At 37.8% G+C, this 22,438-nt stretch overlaps 1 protein-coding gene across 1 annotated transcript in view; it reads right to left on the bottom strand.

Moving 5' to 3' along the window:
• The window catches only part of nr3c1 (nuclear receptor subfamily 3, group C, member 1 (glucocorticoid receptor)), an 84,363-nt gene extending 62,235 nt beyond the window's left edge, over nucleotides 1–22,128 (bottom strand). Inside the window, exons 1-2 of the mRNA XM_062990130.1 lie at nucleotides 21,992–22,128; nucleotides 815–1,944 (exon numbers count right to left, since the gene is read on the bottom strand). Coding sequence (XP_062846200.1) covers nucleotides 815–1,944; nucleotides 21,992–21,994 — 1,133 coding nt within the window. The 5' untranslated portion in view covers nucleotides 21,995–22,128. The remainder of the gene's footprint in view (nucleotides 1–814; nucleotides 1,945–21,991) is intronic.
• Between the last annotated feature and the right edge of the window lie 310 nt (nucleotides 22,129–22,438).

Raw genomic sequence — 22,438 nt, 5'->3', positions numbered from 1 at the left:
AAGGTCACTGGTTCAAGCCCCACAACTGCCAGGTTGCCACTGTTGGGCCCTTGAGCAAGGCCCTTAACCCTCAATTGCTTAAACAGTGTACTATCACAGTACTGTAAGTCACTTTGGATAAAAGCGTCTGCTAAATGCTGAAAATAAAAATGAAATGAAAATGAAATATAGAAGCAATTTGTACTTCTACAATTACTGACTGTAGTCCATCTGTTTCTCTGCATGCTTTGTTAGCCCCCTTTCATGCCGTTCTTCAATGGCCAGGACCACCACAGAGCAGGTATTATTTAGGTGGTGGATCATTCTCAGCACTGCAGTGGCACTGACATGGTGGTGGTGTGTTAGTTTTTTTTTTTTATCTCTCAATCTGACCAATTCCAATTCTAATGATCACCACACGCTCCCTCCGACAAGTGTCCGATCTGTGCCCACTTCATATCACCTGCCAGTGTTGGTTCCCACAAAAAGCTGTATTGTTATGTGTTATGCCCATACTAGTCCCGGAGATCAGATATCGCAGCAGCAACGAGAAGGGGAACCCTGTCTGACCTTCCCTCCCAGCCAATTGTGTTTGTGTGGACTTGCTAAGATTTAAACTTGCAAGTTTGCACACTCCACAGTGGTGTGCTAGCACATTAGATGGCTGCGCTATTTCAGAATAATATAATTCTATATCCAGTAAACAAGCAGGAATAATATGAAATACAATGACAAATGTACGGTATTTTTGAATGGTTAACTAGTTGTTCCAGTAAGCAATTCTAAGTAAATCTATAATCACCCAAATTCCAAAGAGATGGATTATCTCCCTTACCTGTAGCTAGTTGTGAAGCTCTGGGTAGAGGTGAAGTTATCGCTGGTCCTCCGCTGTATTCCAGTTGTGATTCCGATTCCCCTGCCCCACTCTTCCCCAGTACCCGGTTGTGTGTACACACTAAAGATGGGCTTCTGTTCTTTCTGCTGGCTGGTGCTTGACACTGGGCCTCCGAAGTGGTAGCTCTGGCCGCTGGAGGTGCTAACGCCACAGATGGCGATGGGCGTATTTCTGATCGGGCTTCCCAGATCAGAAGTCAGCTGACAGAAGCTCCTCCCGCTGGCATTCTCTTGCTTGATCACGCCTGGAGTACAAAGCTGCAGCAGAGACTCCTTCTCTATCTTAACCACTATATTCTGAATACTTGTGGTAATGCCAGGAGAACTTAAGCCGGTGCCGCCGTTGATGTTGGTGGAGGTGCCATTGCTGCTGTTTATTGACTCCATAAGCTTGGAGTCCTTGTCTGATTCAATGACCCCCAGTAGAGAGTCGTCATCCAATGATGGGAACTCGTTATTGACATAGAAATCAGCAGGTGACCCTGGCAGGTCAAAGTCATGCAAGAGGTCCAAGGTGTTCTCGCTGAAAAGTTTCGGGTTAATGGTGTCATCTTTTTCGAACGGAGACTGATCTAGATCAACATCTCCTTTACCGATTGGTGAAAAGTCCTCACTTTTCAGAGGGAACAGACTAGGATCCATTTCCCCAATTAAAGAGTCCACCGATGGAACTGAACTGTTTAGATCTGCAATGCTGGCCTCGAGGCGTGTGAAACTGTCCCCCAAACTGTAGACGCCCAAAGCAGACTGCTGTTGAAAAGACTGCAGAGCTTTCAAGTCCTTTCCCATCATTTTTAATTCCTGATCCTCAGTGTAGAGATCCACAGAGGACGGTAAAGTAATGGTGAGTTCATCTGGAGGGGGTGTGTTGATTAGTCCATTGGGAACATCTCCAGACACGGGCTGCATCAAGGGGCTTACTGGGACCAGAGAGGTGGGTGCTATGGACATGGTGCTTTGTGATCGGTTCTGTAAAACTTCCTCAGTTGGGCTGTCTCCGTAATTCAGAAAAATTAAACGCTCATCTTGTTTTGTGCTGTTCTTCACACCTCTCGGCTCCATCCCTGAACGCTGAGAAGAAACAGAAGAAGAAAGAACTTCACATTTTATTTTGATTATGCCGGTCACATACCATTTGCTTTTTGCTTACATAAAGCAACACACTATATCTTTTTTCTAAAGTCTAATAGGGCAGCTTTTTCTTCAACCTACAAAAGTGTAACCCTATGTTCAGATGGGCAGCAATCTTTTGCCTCGTTGCCCAAATTGCTGATCGCTCATCGCCCCGTTTTTACACCAGAAGTGTCTTTATCGCTTGTTAATTTTTGACTGCATGGTTAACTAATGCCAAGCAAGAAAAAAAAAAAGCAAATGCCTTGACAGTATAGTGTACTTTATTGGCTTTTATCTACAGAGCATGTAAAAAAAAAAATCAATTTGATCACAGATCAGATTCCCACCCACCCAGTTTTTACCACAAATCAGACGTGTTCCTAGGGCTGTCGCGCTAACCGCAATTTAGAAATATCGCGGTATAGACCAGCCAACCGCAGGGCATGCCAAGCAACCGCAACACCGCGGTGTTCACGTTTTTTCTTTTTTTCTTCAATTTTTTTTTGTTTATATTGTTGCAGGGTCCATCTTGTTTTACGCTTACATTCGGGCGTAATAAATGTTAAATGAATTCATAATGAAAATGAGCTAGGAGCGTCATTTTCCCGCAACCTGTTCTCATGCGTTGCTGCTGAGTGTCAGGCTTTGTGTTTTAAAATGTAAACAATCGCAACAGGAATTATAGGCAAGTTTATTAATGATCAAATTGAGTTCACACTCAATAAATACTTGTAATTTAGACTATATTCAAACAGCCTTGGTGAACTAAAACACTTAATGACGGTTAATATGGCATTGCAGCCTGCAAATATTCTCTTTCTGGTCTTGCTGGAATGATTTAAATGTATTTTTTCGTTGAATAAAAATGTATTGAAACGAATAATAACTTGAAATGTAGTATATATTGTTATGTTAATTATACCTACTAAATAGATAGTTTGTCGCATTGTAAAGTCGCATGCAGGTACAGTACACGTGTATTAGTGTAACGAGCCCCATCAGAGAGAGTTTTAGTACCGAGGGGAACATCGCTACCCCACTCAGATTCTCTCTAAACCACATCAGATGAACGTGTTGGTTCTTCTAGCGCGCATAATAACGCAGGTTTAAACTCTTACAGACTTTATTATATTTCTTTTTTACCATATTTTGATTAGATGTGTATTTACAATATTTAGCCTAAACACTTTTTTTTTTCGTTTCACACTGTATATCTAGCCTAGGAGCTAAATTTAAACCTTTTTTTAATAGAGAAAAGACGCGCATCCCTGCTCTGTTCTGTATTTAACATTAAACACGCATTTCATTGGTCTTAAAGCCGTCTCATCTTTGTCATTATAAAGCAATAATATACCGAATCATAGCCTAACAATAAAGCTTGTTTATATAGCTCTAAAATGCAGATTAATTAAGTAATTTTCAAAAACAAAAAAAAATGGCGATATTACCGCGTACCGCGATATTGAGACAGGTTGAATATCGCAAGGGGAAATTCTTTCACCGCGACAGCCCTACGTGTTCCTGCTAAAAATCAAAATCCTGGAAGAAAATTGCTCATCTATAAGCTTCATCCCTGCATAGTCCATCACTGTGCTGGCAATATGACAAGAAACCTGCTTGTTCTTTGCAATCGCTGCAGTTTATTTGTGGAAGTTTGACACTGCGACAATGTGTTTCTCTTTTATCTCCAGTAGAAACTATTAGGAACCAAAAACAGAGTGTACTGTTTCACGACAGCAAAGATAATGTGCATACCGAGAAAGTTACACTATGCTCAACTTTTTCGTGTCGCCAACTACGCCCACTTCATGTCGCTAATGGAAATCACCAGCTCTAACTGAAAATGAATGACACCTGGTCACTTTGTCACGTTGCATCGCTGATGGTCTGAATGTAGAATAAAAACGTAAGAGCACAGTAGTACATCCATGTAAATGCATAAAAATTAAAGGCATCAGCAGACGGAGCCTACATATAGAGACTGTTAACTATATATACACTGATCAGCCATAACATTAAAACCACCTCCTTGTTTCTACACACACTGTCCATTTTATCAGCTCCACTTACCGTATAGAAGCACTTTGTAGTTCTACAATTACTGACTGTAGTCCATCTATTTATCTGCATGCTTTGTTAGCCCCCTTTTGTACTGTTTTTCAATGGTCAGGACCACCACAGAGCAGGTATTATTTGGGTGGTGGATCATTCTCAGCACTGCAGTGACACTGACATGGTGGTGGTGTGTTAGTGTGTGTTGTGCTGGTATGAGTGGATTAGCAGCGCTGATGAAGTTTTTAAACACCTCACTGTCACTGCTGGACTGACAATAGTCCACCAACCAAAAACATCCAGCCAACAGCTCCCATAGGCAGTGTCCTGTGACCACTGATGAAGGTCTAGAAGATGACCAACTCAAACAGCAGCAACAGATGAGCGATCGTCTCTGACTTTACATCTACAAGGTGGAACAACTAGGTAGGAGTGTCTAATAGAGTGGACAGTGAGTGGACATGGTGTTTGTCCAACACTGTCACTGTAGTGTTGAGAATGATCCACCACCTAAATAATACCTGCTCTGTGGTGGTCCTGTGGTGGTCCTGATCATTGAAGAACAGGGTGAAAGCAGGCTAAAAATGTATGTAGAGAAACAGACAGACTTTTTTAAATTGTAGAACTAATTGTAAACTAAGTGTTTCTATATGGTAAGTGGAGCTGATAGTGAGTGTAGAAACAAGGAGGTGGTTTTAGTGTTATGGCTGATCAGCATATAGTGTTAATAGAACACTGTTATGTTAGTTTTTCACTAGCAGATAATGTGTGACTACTTTCATATTTTATTCCTTTGACCATAACAGCTAAAATATCAAAAGAATTTCAGGAAACACTGACCAAAACCTCATCTTAAGTGTAAGGCTTTGTTCGGACAGCTTGCAGGAATCAATGAATAAACCCCTGCCTGGACTCACAAATACAAAAAGCTCATGACGTTAAATGAACCTAGCCATTGGAGGAACACATATCAGTGCACCCTAAGTGCCGGTCCCATGCCTGGAAAAATAGAAGGGTTGTGTCAGGAAGGGCAGCAGGTATAAAAACGGAGACAAATCATGTATGTGGTCAAATGACCCATTATAAAAAAAAAAAAAAAAAACATGGTTTAACATAATTATGCAATTTTTTCTGTGTGTATTGACAAAAATTAAGAAAAATCATTTTTGAACTGCTTTTTATTTATTGCAAGGCATATCACAAAACCCAGTCACAACAGTCGTGTTAAGTATGTATGATTCATTTTCTACTGCAATGGGTTTTCTAGGTTTTCTCACAGACGCTATTTTAATTATATAATCAACGATGACAATATAACATTTACATTTACATTTTCAGCATTTAGCAGACGCTTTTATCCAAAGCGACTTACACAATGAGCTGAACACGATGAGCAATTGAGGGTTAAGGGACCCAACAGTGGCAACTTGGTGGTGGCGGGGCTTGAACCGAAAACCTTCTGTTTACTAGTCCAGTACCTTAACCACTGAGCTATCACTGGCCCATATAACGGTGTTGCTGTAGCATCTGTCAAACTCTGTCTTAACCACATACTATTTTGGGTTTTCTGTGGTAATTTATGACTATACACCAGTAAAATTACACTGAAAAATATTCAGCGTAGACTAGAGTATTTCACTAGAGGTTTTAAGGAAAGTCCCTGAAATTGCCACTGGCCTTTTTGTAGCTTTCTTGATCAACATCTCCTGGCTCAGTTATTAAGTGTGGCTGGGTGGCCAAATCTAGGCCAAGTATCGGAGAAGCATTAATCTTTCTACTATTTAATAATGTTCTGGATTAGGGCTGCACGATATTTCGTTTCAGCATCGTCATCACGATGTGTGCATGCGTGATAGTCACATCGCAGGACGTGCGATGTTTCTTAATGCAAATTATATCAAATACGTCATGCTACAACTTTCCTGCTGCTTGACACAAAACGAAAATTCACACCGTTCTCATTTTCAATGACGGCTCACACGCCTTGTGTACTGAGCAGCAGCCAGTCAGAGGACTCATAGGATCCGGGTTCATTGAGATTTCGGACTCGTGATTCCTGATTCAGTTCAAAGATTCGGATCATTAACCCGGTTGATTCAGGAACCGCCCAGCTCTAGTATTGAACTGTCTAATCTGCAGCATTTCTCTCCCATTGATAAAAATACGGAACAAAGCGCGTCCCGTATCAGTTCAATACGGAACGCGACATTTAGTTTTCAAATACGGAACGATTCCGTATTTTGCGGGACGGTTGGCAACCCTAGTCACAGCGCTAACATGTCAATATAACATCTCGATTCGTGTACAGAAAACGGTTACATTTGCTGACAAGCCCAAACTTGCTAATAAAAACACTCGTTAAAAATCAATAATTGTTTATTTATGTTTGAAAATAACTTTGTCCGCTCCGTCAGCCATGTTTATTTTTCTGTGAGAGAAGAGATATTGAAGCTTTCTTAATTTAATGCTCAGTTTCAACCGAGTACAAAGATGTAGCTTGTCATAATTTTTTGTATCCCTTGTAGGCACCACGCTTTTTCACAGATGAGCCCCTTATTTAGAGTAAGATACATGCATTATTAATATTATTAATAATGTGGTGAAAATTCCTGCATTTTTTTAATATCGCAATATATATCGCAGGGAAAAAAAAAAATCGCAATGTCAGTGTTTTCCAATATCGTGCAGCCCTATTCTGGATGATTCTTAAATGATAGTTAAAGCTTCTAAAATCTTTATCCAGAAGTTTTTTTTAAAGCAACTGTTTACCCATGGTGAACAAGTTGCATTAAAATAAGATAAGATAATCCTTTATTAGTCCCACAGTGGGGAAATTCACAGTGTTACAGCAGCAAAGGGACAGCAAGGCCCTCAGTATAAAAAATAGACAATAAATAGTACAGTGTATAACAATATACACCGATCAACCATAACATTAAAACCACCTCGTTTCTACACTCACTGTCCATGTTATCAGCTCCACTTACCATATAGAAGCACTTTGTAGTTCTACAATTACTGACTGTAGTCCATCTATTTCTCTGCATGCTTTGTTACCCTCCCTTCATGCTGTTCTTCAATGGCCCCCCACAGGACCACCACAGAGCAGGTATTATTTAGATCATGGATCATTCTCTTGGTGGTGGTGTGTTAGTGTGTGTTGTGCTGGTATAAGTGGATCAGACGCAGCAATGCTGCTGGAGTTTAAAAATACCGTGTCCACTCACTGTCCACTCTATTAGACACTTCTACCTAGTTGGTTCACCTTGTAGATGTAAAGTCAGAGACGATCGCTCATCTATTGCTGCTGTTTGAGTTGGTCATCTTCTAGACCTTCATCAGTGGTCACAGGACGCTGCCCACGGGGCGCTGTTGTATGGATTTATGTTTGGTTGGTGGACTATTCTCAGTCCAGCAGGTACAGCGAGGTGTTTAAAAACTCCATCAGCGCTGCTGTGTCTGATCCACTCATACCAGCACAACACACACTAACACACCACCACCATGTCAGTGTCACTGCAGTGCTGAGAATGATCCACCACCTAAATAATACCTACTCTGTATTGGTCCTGGGAGAGTCCTGACCATTGAAGAACAGCATGAAAGGGGGCTAACAAAGCATTCAGATAAATAGATGGACTACAGTCAGTAATTGTAGAACTACAAAGTGCTTCTATATGGTAAGTGGAGCTGATAAAATGGACAGTGAGTGTAGAAACAAGGAGGTGGTTTTAATGTTATGACTGATCAGTGTAGACATCAATAACAAAAGTCAAAAACTCTGCACATGGAAAAAATGAAAACAAAAACATGCACTACTAGAATTGAAAACCTCAAGGAACAGCTGGATTTAGTAATGAATGAATAAGTAATGAAAATAACACATTTAATGTCAGGTGAAGGGGGGGGCCCCAAAGACACAAATGTGTGATCTGAAAGGTGTACAGTGATTTCTGGAATACAGCTTTGTACACACATATGCACTAGAGTGTAGCATCGGGGAGGTGTAAGTAAAGCTGCGAGGAGAAGCGTGTGAAATCAAAATCCTATTTAAGCAGTTATCACCAAAAACCTTACAACCCCAATTTAAAGAAAGCTGGGACAGTAACAGCAGAAAAACAATAAAATGAATCAAAACATTCACATAAAATGAAAAAAAAAACCAGAAAAAAACCCAGAAATCCGTTTTGAGCCTATACTCAAAAAGGTCCGGACTGCAGCCAGGCCAGTATAGCTGTGATAACACATGCAGAATGTGCAAAAGATATTATCCTGCTGAAACAAGCAGGGACAACCCAAAAAAACATGATTTAGATGTAAGCACATACACTATATTGCCAAAAGTATTTGCTCGTCTGCCTTCACACGCATATGAACTTGAGTGACTCCCATTCTTAATCCATAGGGTTTAATATGATGTCGTCTCACCCTTTGCAGCTATAACAGCTTCAACTCTTCTGGGAAGGCTTATCACGAGGTTTAGGAGTGTGTTTATGGGAATTTTTGACCATTCTTCCAGAAGCGCATTTGTGATGTTGGACGAGAAGGCCCGGCTCACAGTCTCCGCTCTAATTCATCCCAAAGGTGTTCTATCGGGTTGAGGTCAGGACTCTGTGCAGGCTGGTCAAATTCTTCCACACCAAACTCGCTCATCCACGTCTTTATGGACCTTGCTTTGTGCACTGGTGCGCAGTCATGTTGGAACACGAAGGGGCCATCCCCAAACTGTTCCCACAAAGTTGGGAGCATGAAATTGTCCAAAATGTCTTGGTATGCTGAAGCATTAAGAGTTCCTTTCACTGGAACTAAGGGGCCAAGCCCAACTCCTGAAAAACACCCCCACACCATAATCCCCCCTCCACCAGACTTTACACTTGGCACAATGCAGTCAGACAAGTACCGTTCTCCTGCAACCGCCAAACCCAGACTCGTCCATCGGATTGCCAGACGGAGAAGCGTGATTCGTCACTCCAGAGAACACATCTCCACTCCTATAGAGTCCAATGGCGGCATGCTTTACACCACTGCATCCGAAACTTTGCATTGCGCTTGGTGATGCAAGGCTTGGATGCAGCTGCTTGACCATGGAAACCCAATCCATGAAGCTCTACACACTGTTCTTGAGCTAATCTGAAGGCCACATGAAGTTTGGAGGTCTGTAGCGATTGACTCTACAGAAAGTTGGCAATCTCTGCGCACTATGCGCCTCAGCATCCGCTGACCCCGCTCTGTCATTTTACGTGGCCTACCGCTTCGTGACTGAGTTGCTGTCATTCCCAATCACTTCCACTATGTTATAATTAGAGATGCATGAGTACCGATACTGGTATCGGGTATTTGCCCGATACCGCGCTCCGATACTAAACATCCGATACAGTGTGCCTAGTGCACGTTGCTGCGTTATGCCTGGTTCACACTACACGTCTTTTGCCCTGATTTTCGCTCGGCGACTGGTCGGCGCTAGATTTGCCAGCTTGGGAGCAACTTGCCGTTCGCTCGCCGATCAAAACTCGGCTCTCGATCGCTAAGTGTGAACTATCCAACAACTCGATCCGACCGGCTCACCGAGCGCTCGTCGACCGGATCGAGTTTTCTAGCATGTCAAATATCTGGTCTGAGATGTGCGACTGGGAATGAGTGACATGTCGAACAGCCAATGAGAACGCAGGATACGGTGTGAGGGGAAACGCAGGAGAGGAGTGTAAACAGGTGGGACAGGGGGATAATATAGTTTATATCAGAATACACCGGCACACACACACACGTTTTACAGTATTTCTCTACTAAACATAACAACAAAACACCGACACTGCAAAAATATTTATTAACTTCCAACTCATTAACTCCATTAACTCATTAACTCCATCATTCTAAATAGGTATTGGTATCGGTATCGGCAAGTACAAAAATACATGTACTTGTACTCGGTTGGGAAAAAATGGTATTGATGCATCCCTAGTTATAATACCACTGACAGTTGACTGTGGAATATTTAGTAGCGAGGAAATTTCACGACTTGACTTGTTGCACAGGTGGCATCCTATCACGGTACCACGCTGGAATTCACTAAGCTCCTGAGAGCGACTCATTCTTTCACTAATGTTTGTAGAAGCAGTCTGCATGCCTAGGTGCTTGGTTTTATACACCTGTGGCCATGGGAGTGATTGGAACACCTGAATTCAATGATTTGGATGGGTGAGTGAATACTTTTGGCAATATAGTGTATGTCACTAACACACCCCTATATCATGAATTTTCTACCGAGCCCTTTACACAAACATTTCTCTGGCTTTAATCGCTTAATGATGTTATTGACTTTAGTGAATTTCCTAAACTGTTTACAATTGTGCACAGAGAATGCAAAGGAGTGAACTTCAACATGTTTTTGCACAACGGAACAACGGAGCCTTAAGTTAATGCCCCTAATGTACCCACTTCACAGCATTTTGTAGCATGTAGATTTTTTAAAAACATTTAACAGCATACCTGGTGTGAATTTCATCTTTATGCTGTTTTCAAATAAATCACCACCTACTGTTTTTATTCAAGCATTTTACTTAGTGTTAATATTACGTTTATATTAAATAGATAAAACTGCTATCATACTACACACACACAAACAACGAACAGTATTAATGTGACATAGCTAAAATACAAAAAAAAAAAAACATTATTATTGATTTCATAGTAAAACTCGGGCAGCACGGTGGCTAAGTGGGTAGCACTGTCGCCTCACAGCAAGAAGGTCCTGGGTTCGGTGTTGCCAACGGTCGGCTGGGCGCCATCTAGCGGGCATAATTGGCAGTGCCTGCAGCAGATACTAATTAGCCACCGTATCTGCAGGGTGGGGGCCGGACTATGTGTGGGTGGGTGGGTCTTCATACGCTGTGTAAGGATTGGCGGAAGAGACGCCTGTGCAGAATGCAGGGGCGAGAAGAGGAGGGCTGTACACGTGTCGGAAGAGGCGTGTACAGCGACGTGCTCTCCTCGGATGCAATCTGGTATCTCTCAGCAGCGGAGGACAAAAATTGGGTGTGCTACATCGGGAGAAAAACAGGGAGAAAATGCATAAATAAAGAAGGTCCTGGGTTCGATCCTCAAGTGGGGTGGTTCAGGTCCTTTTCGTGTGGAGTTTGCATGTTCTCCCCATGTCTGCGTGGGTTTACTCCGGGTGCTCCGGTTTCCTCCCACAGCCCAAAGACATGCAAGTGAGGTGAATTGGAGATACAAGATTGTCCATGACTGTGTTTGAAATAACCTGTGTTAACTGCTGAACCTTGTGTAATGAGTTTCCTGTCATGAATGTAACCAAAGTGTAAAACATGACGTTAAAATCCTAATAAACAAAGAAACCTAGTAAAACTAAAATTTGTGAGATTTTCAAAAGCAAATTAAAGTTAGAGATTATGATATATATTCACGAACATATATATGAAAATTCTCGAACAGGGTTTATCATGCCCTACTTGAACAAGTTAATCAGGTTTCTCTATTTCATCACACAGAACTAATCCCATTACAAAACGGAATGATTACGAAATTAAAATACTAGCGCTGACCCAGTTATGAGCCTATGATGAGGAATCATTTGTGTGAATCATTTTGATTATGGGTAATGAGTCATTTCAACCCAGTAACAGCCTAAAGCATTCAAGACTCCATTAGGTTCACTGTATGTGGAATCGTGATATGTCTCTTGTCATGTGGGTTGTTTATTTGCTAAAGGGTGCTACCTAGTAAACCACTGAAGAATCAGAGACGAACAGAGACCAAATGTAAAAACAAAAAAAGAAAAGGGTAAACATTTTTAAGGGAACCAAACAGTGAATGGAATGGAATATTTCAAGATTTTAAAGATTCAGTTAAACAACAAATTTGAAAACCCACTAAATGGCCGGCAGATTAGAAGAGGTCAGTTTATATCCCAACAACAAAGAAAGAAGTCTCTTATAGCACGTCAGTAAAATTAAGCTGAAGATTATTCAACCAGACTAGAGCCTTACTCTGAAAGAAAACTGGCAGATGTGCAAGCAGGATTCAGAAAAAGCAGAAACACAAGATATATTATTGCAGATGTACGGTGGATTATAGAAAAAGCCAAGGAATTTAAGAAGGAAGTCAGCTACAGCAAAGCTTTTGACTCTGTTGACAACACAAAATTATGGAACAATGGAAATACCAGAGCATCTCATCCTTCTAATGTGGAATTTCTACACTGTTCAGCAAGCCACATTCGTGACAGAAAATGGACAAACACTGGCAAAGAAGTTAGACAAGGATGTATTCTGTCACCATTCCAGGACTGGTGGAAAATGATCTAGGATTAAAAATTGTTGAAAGAAACATCAATAACATTCAATAAGTGAGTAACAACACTCATAGCAGAAAAATTATATATATATAAAAAAAAAAACCAGAAGGCTGTTCAGGTCATGACAACAAGAAAGACCACTAACTTTACCATTGATGAGGAAGATACTAGTGATGGGCAGCTTTTGCTTACTTGGATCAAAAATTAACAGGATCTAGCAGTCAGGCAATACGAAAGGAAATACAATGTCTCTCCAAAAAAGATTGGAACTGTCTGGGCTATTTTCTTATCGGTGGTTCTTTATGAATGTGAAAGCTGGACAGTAAAAACTGTGACATGAAGAGTATCAATGCCTTCACATTTTGGTACTGGCTAAGACTTGGACAGCAAAGAAGACAAACAGATGGCTCCTCGACCAAATCAAACCTAATAATTCACCCACAGCTCAGATAACCAAACTGAAGCTCTCTCATTTTGGAAATGATTTGAGAAGAATCAATTCACTAGAAAAGGCAAGTATGCTTGGAGGAGTGAAAGGTAAAAAAGGAAGAGGACAGCCAGCAACAAAATGGATGGAGCATTTTTTAGCATGAAGACTGAAACAGACGACAGGGTGTACTAAAAAAATACTACACACACAGTAGCCAGGGATCAAAATCAACTTATTATTATTATTATTACTGTTATTATTATTGTATTACAGTGATATCCCTGTGGGTAGAGCTGTAAGTTACCAACTAGGAGGTTGTGGGTTTGGATCTCTGCACTGCCATGCAGACACTAGGCTTAATTTTTATACTGTGCATTATTGTGCATCACTGTACAGTACTACTCGGATACTGTGTATTACTGTGCAGTATTATTCAAACACTGTGTTGCTGTGCTGTATTTTATAACGTGTTCTACAGAGCAGTATTATTTTAATACTGTGTATCCCTGTGCAGTATTATTTTTATACTGTATTTCACAGTATTGTCTACTACTGTGCAGGAAGACAATATGCATTACTGGACAATAAACTATACATAATAATGTGCAGCACCACACAATACTATCTAGTGTACTATACTATTTTTAACAGTACGTAGTAATGAGCACTACCACACAATGCTACCTACTCAGGTACAATACTATTTATAACAATACATAGTAGTGTGTAGCAGCATAATGAACTAGTGTGCGGTACTATTTATAAACAGTATATAGTAGTGTGTAACAGCATATTGAACTAGTGTGCGGTACTATTTATAAACAGTATATAGTAGTGTGTAGCAGCATAATGAACTAGTGTGCGGTACTATTTATAAACAGTATATAGTAGTGTGTAACAGCATATTGAACTAGTGTGTGGTACTATTTATAAACAGTATATAGTAGTGTGTAACAGCATATTGAACTAGTGTGCGGTACTATTTATAAACAGTATATAGTAGTGTGTAGCAGCATATTGAACTAGTGTGTGGTACTATTTATAAACAGTATATAGTAGTGTGTAACAGCATATTGAACTAGTGTGCGGTACTATTTATAAACAGTATATAGTAGTGTGTAGCAGCATATTGAACTAGTGTGTGGTACTATTTATAAACAGTATATAGTAGTGTGTAACAGCATATTGAACTAGTGTGTGGTACTATTTATAAACAGTATATAGTAGTGTGTAACAGCATATTGAACTAGTGTGTGGTACTATTTATAAACAGTATATAGTAGTGTGTAGCAGCATATTGAACTAGTGTGCGGTACTATTTATAAACAGTATATAGTAGTGTGTAACAGCATATTGAACTAGTGTGCGGTACTATTTATAAACAGTATATAGTAGTGTGTAACAGCATATTGAACTAGTGTGTGGTACTATTTATAAACAGTATATAGTAGTGTGTAACAGCATATTGAACTAGTGTGCGGTACTATTTATAAACAGTATATAGTAGTGTGTAACAGCATATTGAACTAGTGTGTGGTACTATTTATAAACAGTATATAGTAGTGTGTAACAGCATATTGAACTAGTGTGTGGTACTATTTATAAACAGTATATAGTAGTGTGTAACAGCATATTGAACTAGTGTGTGGTACTATTTATAAACAGTATATAGTAGTGTGTAACAGCATATTGAACTAGTGTGCGGTACTATTTATAAACAGTATATAGTAGTGTGTAACAGCATATTGAACTAGTGTGCGGTACTATTTATAAACAGTATATAGTAGTGTGTAACAGCATATTGAACTAGTGTGCGGTACTATTTATAAACAGTATATAGCAGTGTGTAACAGCATATTGAACTAGTGTGCGGTACTATTTATAAACAGTATATAGTAGTGTGTAACAGCATATTGAACTAGTGTGCGGTACTATTTATAAACAGTATATAGTAGTGTGTAACAGCATATTGAACTAGTGTGCGGTACTATTTATAAACAGTATATAGTAGTGTGTAACAGCATATTGAACTAGTGTGCGGTACTATTTATAAACAGTATATAGTAGTGTGTAACAGCATATTGAACTAGTGTGCGGTACTATTTATAAACAGTATATAGTAGTGTGTAACAGCATATTGAACTAGTGTGCGGTACTATTTATAAACAGTATATAGTAGTGTGTAACAGCATATTGAACTAGTGTGCGGTACTATTTATAAACAGTATATAGTAGTGTGTAACAGCATATTGAACTAGTGTGCGGTACTATTTATAAACAGTATATAGTAGTGTGTAACAGCATATTGAACTAGTGTGCGGTACTATTTATAAACAGTATATAGTAGTGTGTAACAGCATATTGAACTAGTGTGCGGTACTATTTATAAACAGTATATAGTAGTGTGTAACAGCATATTGAACTAGTGTGCGGTACTATTTATAAACAGTATATAGTAGTGTGTAACAGCATATTGAACTAGTGTGCGGTACTATTTATAAACAGTATATAGTAGTGTGTAACAGCATATTGAACTAGTGTGCGGTACTATTTATAAACAGTATATAGTAGTGTGTAACAGCATATTGAACTAGTGTGCGGTACTATTTATAAACAGTATATAGTAGTGTGTAACAGCATATTGAACTAGTGTGCGGTACTATTTATAAACAGTATATAGTAGTGTGTAACAGCATATTGAACTAGTGTGCGGTACTATTTATAAACAGTATATAGTAGTGTGTAACAGCATATTGAACTAGTGTGCGGTACTATTTATAAACAGTATATAGTAGTGTGTAACAGCATATTGAACTAGTGTGTGGTACTATTTATAAACAGTATATAGTAGTGTGTAACAGCATATTGAACTAGTGTGCGGTACTATTTATAAACAGTATATAGTAGTGTGTAACAGCATATTGAACTAGTGTGTGGTACTATTTATAAACAGTATATAGTAGTGTGTAGCAGCATATTGAACTAGTGTGTGGTACTATTTATAAACAGTATATAGTAGTGTGTAACAGCATATTGAACTAGTGTGCGGTACTATTTATAAACAGTATATAGTAGTGTGTAGCAGCATATTGAACTAGTGTGCGGTACTATTTATAAACAGTATATAGTAGTGTGTAACAGCATATTGAACTAGTGTGCGGTACTATTTATAAACAGTATATAGTAGTGTGTAACAGCATATTGAACTAGTGTGCGGTACTATTTATAAACAGTATATAGTAGTGTGTAACAGCATATTGAACTAGTGTGCGGTACTATTTATAAACAGTATATAGTAGTGTGTAACAGCATATTGAACTAGTGTGTGGTACTATTTATAAACAGTATATAGTAGTGTGTAACAGCATATTGAACTAGTGTGCGGTACTATTTATAAACAGTATATAGTAGTGTGTAACAGCATATTGAACTAGTGTGTGGTACTATTTATAAACAGTATATAGTAGTGTGTAACAGCATATTGAACTAGTGTGCGGTACTATTTATAAACAGTATATAGTAGTGTGTAACAGCATATTGAACTAGTGTGTGGTACTATTTATAAACAGTATATAGTAGTGTGTAGCAGCATATTGAACTAGTGTGCGGTACTATTTATAAACAGTATATAGTAGTGTGTAACAGCATATTGAACTAGTGTGCGGTACTATTTATAAACAGTATATAGTAGTGTGTAACAGCATATTGAACTAGTGTGCGGTACTATTTATAAACAGTATATAGTAGTGTGTAACAGCATATTGAACTAGTGTGCGGTACTATTTATAAACAGTATATAGTAGTGTGTAGCAGCATAATGAACTAGTGTGTGGTACTATTTATAAACAGTATATAGTAGTGTGTAGCAGCATATTGAACTAGTGTGCGGTACTATTTATAAACAGTATATAGTAGTGTGTAGCAGCATATTGAACTAGTGTGCGGTACTATTTATAAACAGTATATAGTAGTGTGTAGCAGCATATTGAACTAGTGTGCGGTACTATTTATAAACAGTATATAGTAGTGTGTAACAGCATATTGAACTAGTGTGCGGTACTATTTATAAACAGTATATAGTAGTGTGTAACAGTATATAGTAGTGTGTAACAGCATATTGAACTAGTGTGCGGTACTATTTATAAACAGTATATAGTAGTGTGTAACAGCATATTGAACTAGTGTGCGGTACTATTTATAAACAGTATATAGTAGTGTGTAACAGCATATTGAACTAGTGTGCGGTACTATTTATAAACAGTATATAGTAGTGTGTAACAGCATATTGAACTAGTGTGCGGTACTATTTATAAACAGTATATAGTAGTGTGTAGCAGCATATTGAACTAGTGTGCGGTACTATTTATAAACAGTATATAGTAGTGTGTAACAGCATATTGAACTAGTGTGCGGTACTATTTATAAACAGTATATAGTAGTGTGTAACAGCATATTGAACTAGTGTGCGGTACTATTTATAAACAGTATATAGTAGTGTGTAACAGCATATTGAACTAGTGTGCGGTACTATTTATAAACAGTATATAGTAGTGTGTAACAGCATATTGAACTAGTGTGTGGTACTATTTATAAACAGTATATAGTAGTGTGTAACAGCATATTGAACTAGTGTGTGGTACTATTTATAAACAGTATATAGTAGTGTGTAACAGCATATTGAACTAGTGTGCGGTACTATTTATAAACAGTATATAGTAGTGTGTAACAGCATATTGAACTAGTGTGTGGTACTATTTATAAACAGTATATAGTAGTGTGTAGCAGCATATTGAACTAGTGTGTGGTACTATTTATAAACAGTATATAGTAGTGTGTAACAGCATATTGAACTAGTGTGCGGTACTATTTATAAACAGTATATAGTAGTGTGTAGCAGCATATTGAACTAGTGTGCGGTACTATTTATAAACAGTATATAGTAGTGTGTAACAGCATATTGAACTAGTGTGCGGTACTATTTATAAACAGTATATAGTAGTGTGTAACAGCATATTGAACTAGTGTGCGGTACTATTTATAAACAGTATATAGTAGTGTGTAACAGCATATTGAACTAGTGTGCGGTACTATTTATAAACAGTATATAGTAGTGTGTAACAGCATATTGAACTAGTGTGCGGTACTATTTATAAACAGTATATAGTAGTGTGTAGCAGCATATTGAACTAGTGTGCGGTACTATTTATAAACAGTATATAGTAGTGTGTAACAGCATATTGAACTAGTGTGCGGTACTATTTATAAACAGTATATAGTAGTGTGTAACAGCATATTGAACTAGTGTGCGGTACTATTTATAAACAGTATATAGTAGTGTGTAACAGCATATTGAACTAGTGTGCGGTACTATTTATAAACAGTATATAGTAGTGTGTAACAGCATATTGAACTAGTGTGCGGTACTATTTATAAACAGTATATAGTAGTGTGTAGCAGCATAATGAACTAGTGTGTGGTACTATTTATAAACAGTATATAGTAGTGTGTAGCAGCATATTGAACTAGTGTGCGGTACTATTTATAAACAGTATATAGTAGTGTGTAGCAGCATATTGAACTAGTGTGCGGTACTATTTATAAACAGTATATAGTAGTGTGTAGCAGCATATTGAACTAGTGTGCGGTACTATTTATAAACAGTATATAGTAGTGTGTAACAGCATATTGAACTAGTGTGCGGTACTATTTATAAACAGTATATAGTAGTGTGTAACAGTATATAGTAGTGTGTAACAGCATATTGAACTAGTGTGCGGTACTATTTATAAACAGTATATAGTAGTGTGTAACAGCATATTGAACTAGTGTGCGGTACTATTTATAAACAGTATATAGTAGTGTGTAACAGCATATTGAACTAGTGTGCGGTACTATTTATAAACAGTATATAGTAGTGTGTAACAGCATATTGAACTAGTGTGCGGTACTATTTATAAACAGTATATAGTAGTGTGTAACAGCATATTGAACTAGTGTGTGGTACTATTTATAAACAGTATATAGTAGTGTGTAACAGCATATTGAACTAGTGTGCGGTACTATTTATAAACAGTATATAGTAGTGTGTAACAGCATATTGAACTAGTGTGTGGTACTATTTATAAACAGTATATAGTAGTGTGTAGCAGCATATTGAACTAGTGTGTGGTACTATTTATAAACAGTATATAGTAGTGTGTAACAGCATATTGAACTAGTGTGCGGTACTATTTATAAACAGTATATAGTAGTGTGTAGCAGCATATTGAACTAGTGTGCGGTACTATTTATAAACAGTATATAGTAGTGTGTAACAGCATATTGAACTAGTGTGCGGTACTATTTATAAACAGTATATAGTAGTGTGTAACAGCATATTGAACTAGTGTGCGGTACTATTTATAAACAGTATATAGTAGTGTGTAACAGCATATTGAACTAGTGTGCGGTACTATTTATAAACAGTATATAGTAGTGTGTAACAGCATATTGAACTAGTGTGTGGTACTATTTATAAACAGTATATAGTAGTGTGTAACAGCATATTGAACTAGTGTGCGGTACTATTTATAAACAGTATATAGTAGTGTGTAGCAGCATATTGAACTAGTGTGCGGTACTATTTATAAACAGTATATAGTAGTGTGTAGCAGCATATTGAACTAGTGTGCGGTACTATTTATAAACAGTATATAGTAGTGTGTAGCAGTATATTGAACTAGTGTGCGGTACTATTTATAAACAGTATATAGTAGTGTGTAACAGTATATTGAACTAGTGTGTGGTACTATTTATAAACAGTATATAGTAGTGTGTAACAGCATATTGAACTAGTGTGCGGTACTATTTATAAACAGTATATAGTAGTGTGTAGCAGCATATTGAACTAGTGTGCGGTACTATTTATAAACAGTATATAGTAGTGTGTAGCAGCATATTGAACTAGTGTGCGGTACTATTTATAAACAGTATATAGTAGTGTGTAACAGCATATTGAACTAGTGTGCGGTACTATTTATAAACAGTATATAGTAGTGTGTAGCAGCATATTGAACTAGTGTGCGGTACTATTTATAAACAGTATATAGTAGTGTGTAACAGCATATTGAACTAGTGTGCGGTACTATTTATAAACAGTATATAGTAGTGTGTAACAGCATATTGAACTAGTGTGCGGTACTATTTATAAACAGTATATAGTAGTGTGTAACAGCATATTGAACTAGTGTGCGGTACTATTTATAAACAGTATATAGTAGTGTGTAACAGCATATTGAACTAGTGTGCGGTACTATTTATAAACAGTATATAGTAGTGTGTAGCAGCATATTGAACTAGTGTGCGGTACTATTTATAAACAGTATATAGTAGTGTGTAGCAGCATATTGAACTAGTGTGCGGTACTATTTATAAACAGTATATAGTAGTGTGTAACAGCATATTGAACTAGTGTGCGGTACTATTTATAAACAGTATATAGTAGTGTGTAGCAGCATATTGAACTAGTGTGCGGTACTATTTATAAACAGTATATAGTAGTGTGTAGCAGCATATTGAACTAGTGTGCGGTACTATTTATAAACAGTATATAGTAGTGTGTAACAGCATATTGAACTAGTGTGCGGTACTATTTATAAACAGTATATAGTAGTGTGTAACAGCATATTGAACTAGTGTGTGGTACTATTTATAAACAGTATATAGTAGTGTGTAACAGCATATTGAACTAGTGTGCGGTACTATTTATAAACAGTATATAGTAGTGTGTAACAGCATATTGAACTAGTGTGCGGTACTATTTATAAACAGTATATAGTAGTGTGTAACAGCATATTGAACTAGTGTGCGGTACTATTTATAAACAGTATATAGTAGTGTGTAACAGCATATTGAACTAGTGTGCGGTACTATTTATAAACAGTATATAGTAGTGTGTAGCAGCATATTGAACTAGTGTGCGGTACTATTTATAAACAGTATATAGTAGTGTGTAACAGCATATTGAACTAGTGTGCGGTACTATTTATAAACAGTATATAGTAGTGTGTAACAGCATATTGAACTAGTGTGCGGTACTATTTATAAACAGTATATAGTAGTGTGTAACAGCATATTGAACTAGTGTGCGGTACTATTTATAAACAGTATATAGTAGTGTGTAACAGCATATTGAACTAGTGTGCGGTACTATTTATAAACAGTATATAGTAGTGTGTAACAGCATATTGAACTAGTGTGCGGTACTATTTATAAACAGTATATAGTAGTGTGTAACAGCATATTGAACTAGTGTGCGGTACTATTTATAAACAGTATATAGTAGTGTGTAGCAGCATATTGAACTAGTGTGCGGTACTATTTATAAACAGTATATAGTAGTGTGTAACAGCATATTGAACTAGTGTGTGGTACTATTTATAAACAGTATATAGTAGTGTGTAGCAGCATATTGAACTAGTGTGCGGTACTATTTATAAACAGTATATAGTAGTGTGTAACAGCATATTGAACTAGTGTGCGGTACTATTTATAAACAGTATATAGTAGTGTGTAGCAGCATATTGAACTAGTGTGCGGTACTATTTATAAACAGTATATAGTAGTGTGTAGCAGCATATTGAACTAGTGTGCGGTACTATTTATAAACAGTATATAGTAGTGTGTAACAGCATATTGAACTAGTGTGCGGTACTATTTATAAACAGTATATAGTAGTGTGTAACAGCATATTGAACTAGTGTGCGGTACTATTTATAAACAGTATATAGTAGTGTGTAGCAGCATATTGAACTAGTGTGCGGTACTATTTATAAACAGTATATAGTAGTGTGTAACAGCATATTGAACTAGTGTGCGGTACTTTAAAGACATACGTAGTATTTTGGTAGGCGGACTGGGAATTAACCTGTGGCTAAACTCATAGAAAGGCCTGTATTTACAGTTGTAGACACTGCACGCAGATACATGTCGCGGGTGCATGTTAAAAAGTATTATTTTGTTAAATGCTCATTTTTATATCGCTAAATTAGAAGGTCACCATACCATGGAGCCATACCAAGCAATGTCACGGTGTCATCAGCAACGCAATGCACGTCTGCTAGCTAAACTAAGCTAAAATGACCAATTCACCACAAACATTAAACCGGGATAAGATAAACAAATAAATGTATGTCTTTATAAGCAAAGCAAACAGAAATAAAAGAAATACATACCATTAAGTGTTTAGGTTGTCGTTTTGATTTGCTGCTTCATCTGACATGGTTTTGTTTTTTTTCCTGTTGCTAACTGTTAGCACTAGGCGAGCACTTCTCCGTCAAGTCGCTTCAACAAAACATCGGGATTAAATGAGTCCGAATAGTCCAAATTTTGTCCAAAGAGCAAAAAAAAAACTGTACAAAAATGTTACGAAAATAAAACTACTCGTTACCTCACTTCAGCATGGCAGCAACGAATAGGCGCTAACTTTGGCATGAAAACATTCAAAATGGAGCGTCTACAGAATGAGCTCTCTGTTTACAATCCGCAGTGCGACCTGTAGGCTGTGAAGCGCCATAACACCCACACACAAGCTGTGTTTTCACACTTACATGAAATGACATCCCTCATGCTTACATTTTACATTTTCAGCAGACGCCTTTATCCAAAGCGACTTACATTAC

Source organism: Trichomycterus rosablanca, chromosome 1, assembly GCF_030014385.1.
Source record: "Trichomycterus rosablanca isolate fTriRos1 chromosome 1, fTriRos1.hap1, whole genome shotgun sequence".
NCBI lineage: Eukaryota > Metazoa > Chordata > Actinopteri > Siluriformes > Trichomycteridae > Trichomycterus > Trichomycterus rosablanca.
Note: the sequence above shows the minus strand (reverse complement) of the source record. Positions and strands in the feature narration are given on the sequence as shown.